This window comes from Octodon degus, unplaced genomic scaffold (genome assembly GCF_000260255.1).
Source record: "Octodon degus isolate 3935 unplaced genomic scaffold, OctDeg1.0 scaffold00056, whole genome shotgun sequence".
Taxonomy (NCBI): domain Eukaryota; kingdom Metazoa; phylum Chordata; class Mammalia; order Rodentia; family Octodontidae; genus Octodon; species Octodon degus.
Genome location: NW_004524632.1, coordinates 10,012,285 through 10,018,769, shown reverse-complemented (window position 1 = coordinate 10,018,769; position 6,485 = coordinate 10,012,285). Strand labels below are relative to the sequence as shown.

At 51.7% G+C, this 6,485-nt stretch overlaps 1 protein-coding gene across 10 annotated transcripts in view; it reads left to right on the top strand.

The window, feature by feature from the left end:
• The window catches only part of LOC101567486 (keratin-associated protein 4-11-like), a 7,410-nt gene that overhangs the window by 511 nt on the left and 414 nt on the right, over positions 1–6,485 (top strand). For 2 of the 10 annotated variants that reach the window (XM_023718005.1, XM_004633750.1), the window contains exon 2: positions 57–207. In XM_023718005.1, coding sequence (XP_023573773.1) covers positions 57–207 — 151 coding nt within the window. Of the gene's footprint in view, positions 208–4,957; positions 4,965–6,373; positions 6,471–6,485 lie in introns of those variants that run through there. The other 8 variants (XM_023718002.1, XM_023718000.1, XM_023717999.1 and 5 more) reach the window with 7 other exon arrangements.

Below are 6,485 nucleotides of genomic sequence, written 5' to 3'. Positions count from 1 at the left end.
TGCCAGCCCAGCTGCTGCATCTCCAGCTGCTGCCGCCCCTCCTGTGGGAGCTCCAGCTGCTGTGGCTCTGGCTGCTGCCGCCGCTGCTGGTCCTGCTGCCTGCGCCCCCCGTGTGGCCAGGTCTCCTGCCACACCTCTTGCTACCGCCCCACCTGTGTCATCTCCACCTGCCCCCGCCCCATGTGCTGCGCCATCCCCTGCTGCTGAGCTGTGGCTGTCATCACTGTCACATAACAGACATCTTCCCTGGTCATACAACACACATGGCAGCCACCTGGCGGCCAAAGAAATGCGCTTTTGACCCGCCATGTTCTCTTCCAAGGTGGCCTTCGGGGTTGCATTCAGTTTCTCTATCAAAAAGCAGATGAAAACACACGTGTTAAAAATATGTTAAGCCACACCCAAAAATGCGTCTGTTTTTAGGCAAGCGCTGTCTTCATTTTAAGAGTATGCTAAGTGAAATGATCTCAGAGCACTGCTTCCAGGTATTCTCAATAAACAATCGTTTCCTGTGATGCCTAAATCTCCTGAATGTTTTCCTGATTTGTTAATAATGTGTGTGTGCGTGTGTGTGTGTGCGTGCGTGTTCACCTGTCACCTCACACACGTTACCCCCTTTGTCCTACTCTAGGGGCCCATGTCACCAGTGTTGGAATCAGGCTGTGCTAGGCCCTGCCCCAGGACACACAGAAGTCCCTAACGTCCTCTGGCGTCAGGTTTCTTTTGTGTGAAACGGAGAAACACAGAGCGCTTTCCAAAGGTTTAGGGACCCAGCCATGCAGCGCACTGACCACGGGGGCTAACGGGGAATGTAAGTGCTCAGCCAGTGTGGCTCGATTGCTGTTGAAATGCTCCTCTAGGGCCGGGGAGATGGCTCAGCGGAACAAGCGCTTCCCTGGCAAGCACAAGGGCCTGAGTTCAATCCCTGGCTCCACCAAAGAAAAAAAAAAAAAAAGAAAGAAAAAAAGAAAAGAAAGAAATGCTCCTCTGGACCTGAATAGCATTCTCTTTGACAAAAACAGCAGAAAAAAATTGTATAGGTGTTTCATTTGCCAAAACTAATAAGTTTTGGCAGATGCCTTACATGACCTTTAAAAATTCCAGTGAGTTGAACATCTTGAAGTCATCTAAATTTCACCTGACTATATTTCTTCTTCCAGGGTTGGCTGTATGAATTTCAAAACAGCTCTAAACTCAACACTTCCATCCACTGGATATGAGTGTTATATTTCTAAATAATAAGTATACTGAGTTATTGTATTTTGAAAATTTTAAAATAGTCTTAACATGCTGAGACAAAATGAATGCTGATCGCCATACCGCGGGCTTCACCTCGCCATCGGCTGGGGGATGTGTTTGTTCTTCCAGCGTCATTGAAATGTTTTTGGACGCTTGCTGGCTTGTGCTGTTCCACTTGCTCCACCTTGCTCCACGGAGGACAGACCTGCTTTTCCTTCACCAGGATTTACACATCTTTCATCTTTCCCTATATTCCTCTTCAACGACTTCTAATTACAAGACACAAGTGCTGGTTTTACTGGAATGCTTTATTAGCTATATCTAAATCAAAGCAGAGTAACTTTATAGGGTCCTTTCAGTTTTGCAGCACATGAGGCTTATAATTTCCAGGTTTTACAAGACCAGGAACAAGTGCACGCTCTGTGTGGCAAGAGGACTATGTGTGTAGGCGACAGTAAGTTAGGGGCAGGGTGGTGTCCAAGGCTCACAGCAAGGAGCAGGCCTGAAGTCCTCTGGGAGACTTGGGTGAAGAGGCCAGGCACAGTGTGCAAAGCGCCCTGGATTTAGTGAGAGCAGGCACTCAAGCGTAATTGCCTTCAGGGAGAACGACGGTGCCCTGCAAGGTCCAAAAGTGATCGTGGAGCGGTTAGGCTAGAGAAAGCCAGGACAGAGATAAATACAGATGAGAAGCGTGACTGGGGTGATTATTTTATAGTCACATCAGCTTTACCTAAAGGTAGAGTGGGGTGGATTAGAAGTCAATAAAAGGTGAGGCCTGCTCTTCACTTGGTTTGATCTGGACATCCTAAAATGTACCTTGGAGTTGTTCAAGCCCTTCTGGGTGAGAAATCCTAAGCAGTGTAGCAACTGACGATGTTCTGATTGAGGACAGAGCAGAGGCAGGCTCTGTAATCCCACAAGTCCGTCTTAGCAGCCCTACCTGGCCAACAGGAGAGGGAAACGACGTGGGGAGGCTAGCAGTGGGCTCCTGGCGAGCACGCGCGGGGGTCCTCCAGGGCGGGTGGCTGGACTCAACGTGCAAGAAGAACTTACCAGAATCAGGCAACCGCCGAGCCAACACGGGCCAGCCAGGTGCCAGCGATGTCCCAATGGCAGGGAACCCGGCATACGTTACTATTTTGTCAGACAGAGGTTTGAGCTTCCCTAGCCTGGTGTCACAATTCAGAGGGCAGACTGGATGTGCTGCCCACCAGGAGCAAGCCAGGACCACACACTCGTGGTCGAGGTGGGGGCGTGAGAAGTCACCAGGGAGAGGAGACCCAAGCCCAGAGACGCACAGTCCACGGAGGACGCTAGTTCCTGCACAGGCCGCATCGCAAGTCAGCAAGGAGAGGGGCAGATGTGCAATGGACGGTGCCGGGCTATGGTCATGCCTGGTTTTAGAAGGTGTAGAGCCTGCATCTTGCACCAGCAAGGAGAAACACCACGACTCCAGGATATGGAGGCAGACTTATTTATGTCAACGGGCAAGATCGGGATCACTCCCAGAGTATCAGGCCCTGATCTCTGGCGGGCTGGATAAGCAGGCCGGAAGTACACAGGCGGAACAGCTTGTCAACTGTTCATACGGTGTGCATCCCCGTGACCAGCTGCTTCTAGGAGACAGGATCGATTGACAACTGGTCCAGGAACTATTACCTGGGCAGCCAGCAAACTGAAGTGTACTGGGGCGGGCGTGGGGGGGCGTTTATGCTACAACTGGCCGATATTCCTAAGCATTTAAACAAAGACAGCATGACATCTTGAAGTTCATGGATTAAGTTCAAGTGATAAACACTTGTTTGAATTTGTAACTGGAAAACCCTTTGAAAAGCCTCCCAAAACATCAACTCTAAATGTGCCCAAAGCAACATGACAGTTAAGAGCTGCTTCTGTCCTGTCTGGTTTTGCAGAAGGGCAGGGTAGTGCCTGACTCGGAGCATGGGGTGGGTGCTGGCCCAGTGGGGGCCAAATCGTGGCTCCTTCCCGAGTCTCAGGTCCTTGTCCCAGCAGGAGGGGATTATGATGGGATTCACGCCCTGGACCGCCGCGCCATAAATGAGCTAGCACAGCCCCGCGTCCTGCCAAGCGCCGCCCCGACAGGACCTCAGAGCCCAGAGGAGGCCGCCGTGGTCCCCAGCCCTCTGCCTCTACATTGCCCGGACTCACAGGGAGGCAGACACTGTGAGAACGCCACTGCGCCAAACCCGCAAGCTTGGCTGGTGAGGTCAGGTCTCTCCCTCATCTCCAAGTTGGCTTTCACGTCTCCAGGTTCTTGCTTCTGGGCATGATGTAGCCCTTCTTATTTGCTCGTCTTGACAAGTACTGGACTATTCATGTTGGGGGTGAGGGACACGGATCATGCAGAGAAAAGCACAGAAACACCGAGCTGCATTGGGATAACTTCTGTGCCTTCCCCAAAAAGCTGGGGGAGGGGAGAGTCACGGTAGAGCATGTGTCACTGTGACGATTTTTAAAATTTAAGCATTAAAAATGACTCCTACGAAGAGCCGTTGTGCTGTGATTTTGATCTAGAATGTTCCCCCAAGGCGTGTGTGCTAAAGGACTGGTAGCCAGGGGGGTATCATCGGGAGGAGCTGGGATTTCAGAGTTGAGATCCCAGGAGAGTCCTTAGGCCGCTGGGGACCTGGAAAGGACACTGTGGGACTTCAGCTCCTGGGGCCTTGTAGGGAAAGCTGAAGCCGGAATGGATCGCACGTGGAGTGAGGCGAGGCAGGTCCAAGCACAAAGAGCGCCCATGGAAGTCTGGGTAGACAGGCTGCTCCAGCCCGGAGAGCCCCTATGCCCAAGATCGCCCGAGCAGTGGGCTGCTGGGCCAAGTGGTGTCACGTGGCCCCGACCTTGCAAAGGTGTGGACAAACACTGTGTGGTGGCAGAGCAGTTCCTGTCCTCCCATCTGGAGGCTGGGCTCCCCCTGAGCTCAGCTTTCTGTCTCTTGTCTTTATTTCCCCATCCTGTCTCTGTCCTTAGCCCCTCACCTCCAGGAACTTGGGGATCCATGAGGGCTAAGGCACATGGCCCTGAACACAGGACCGAGGCAAGAAGAAGCGCTGGGGAGGGGGACGCTTGCTACAGCCAAGAAATTTGTTATTTGATAACAAACAAGGTGTCTGTTACGTCATTTGCCATCCCTTGATGCTGAGAGTATGTCAAGCCCTACCCTACTCGAAGCTTTTAAACAATCTCTGTCCTCAGAAATCCTGAAGTGTCTCTGAACTTCTGAGGCAGGTCATAAATTAAAGTAAACTGTCCATTCCATATGATCCCCTCACATTCCTGGCTTTCCATGGCTCCCCACTATTTCTTCCAGGATCCAGGGGACCTTCGCTCGCTCCTCAGCTCGATGAGTTTCCTTCTGTCCCTCACTACTTCTCCTCAGAGACCTTCAGTGCACTGTGTCCATCCGAGCAGGGGCTGCGTTCAGGCCCAGGTGGGCTCCTGCTCCGCAGTCCTTTTCTCTCTCCGTATGTGAATGCTACAACTTCTTAAGGGCCAGTGTGAGTCCCTGGAAGTCCTCAACAAAATCTTGATTCACTAAGAAGAATCTCCTTTATCAGAGACTCATAGGGAGCAGGGAGAGGGCTCAGTGGAATAAGCGCTTCCGTGGCAAGCACAAGGGCCTGAGTTCAATCCCCGGTTCCGCCAAAAAAAAAAAAAAAAAGAAACTCAGTCAGGCTTTGGGAGGACAGAGGAATAGAGAGCATGTCCCACCCTGAGGGAGTCTGTGCTGTAGAAGGAGAAAGCAGACACACACATTTCAGGAAGCGAAGGAAGGCACAGAGTTCCTGCAGATACAAAGCACCAGAGAAACCCAGTGGAGGACAGACTGCCTCGTGCAGGCCAAGGCCGCCGCCAAAGGCCGGCAGCGCTCACACCGCAGTGAAAGGTGACCAGCAGGAAGCAGGGTTCCCAGTGATCCCTGCCGGGCGCAGGGAGCATCCTCAAGGCAATCTGCTTCTTTCTTAAATCCTTTTGGTGCCCTGAGCCTGCATCTTTATTTTGGGCCATAATCATGTGAGCCTTTGATTTTAAAACTCTGGGTAGCCAGGTATGGGGGTGTGCGCCTGTAACCTCAGCCCTCAGGAGGCCGAGGCAGGCCTGCTGGGAAGAGTTCAAGGCTAGCCTGGGCACGTAGTGACACACTGTGCCAAAAACGTTTTAAAAAGGAAAAGAAAAAAGAAAAGTTTTACAGACACAATGTTTCTCTAGGCATGTGTCCTGCGAGGAACTGGCCCTTTATATTCCCTTTAATGTCTATGGAATTTAGACATAAATGATGCCACAAACACTGCTAGATGTCTTTAAACTCTCAAGACATAAGAAAATATTTTAACAGACGTCCCTAATGCATAAAGATGCCATGTGGCGATATCCCAGGGGGGAAGTTATGACTGTTGTCTGAACTGCCCTACCGCTGCCCGGAGGGCGATTCTGAAGGTGGACACTGGTCAGTTTCAGGTGATTCTTCAGTCCTTAAAAACTGAATTCCTGCCATTTCCAGGTGCCTCGGGGTGGTGAGAATGGCCATGCCTTGGAGTGTCCCGGGGATGCCACTGCCTGATGGCCACCCAGAAGGCGCACAGGAGTCAGAGCCGCCTTACTTTGCACATGCAGAAAGAGGAGCCGGCTACCTTTTCCATACTGGCCCGGCCTCTAATTGAGGTATGAATGCATCCTCTGGGGTCCTCACCTTCTCAGACTGTCCCCAAATCACAACAGGATAGAAAACAGACCTGAGATAGTGACTTTCACACATCATGTGATACTGAGGAAAGGCCATGTGGTACCGCAGCCCAGGGAAGAGCCGGTGGAGATGACACATGTGGGAACAAGCAGGAAGCTGGAGAAAAGGGTGGCAATTACTTTCTACTTATGGGGAGCTCTTCCTAGACAAATACAATGCAATTTGTTAATTGTATTCATGTCATATAAACAAAAACAAGGAAGTAGTCATTTCCTAAGCATGGAAATGCCTCAGCTGGGTATAAAAGGCGAGGTGCAACAAGGAGACTCCAAACACAAACCCCACTCTCCCGAACCCACCCAGAACTTCCAGCCGCCAACACCATGGTCAACTCCTGTTGTGGCTCCGTCTGCTCTGAGCAGGGCTGTGGCCAGGAGAGCTGCTGCCAGCCCACCTGCTGCCGCCCCACCTGCTGTGTGTCCAGCTGCTGCAGGCCCCAGTGCTGCCAGCCCATCTGCTGCAGGCCCACCTGCTGCATCTC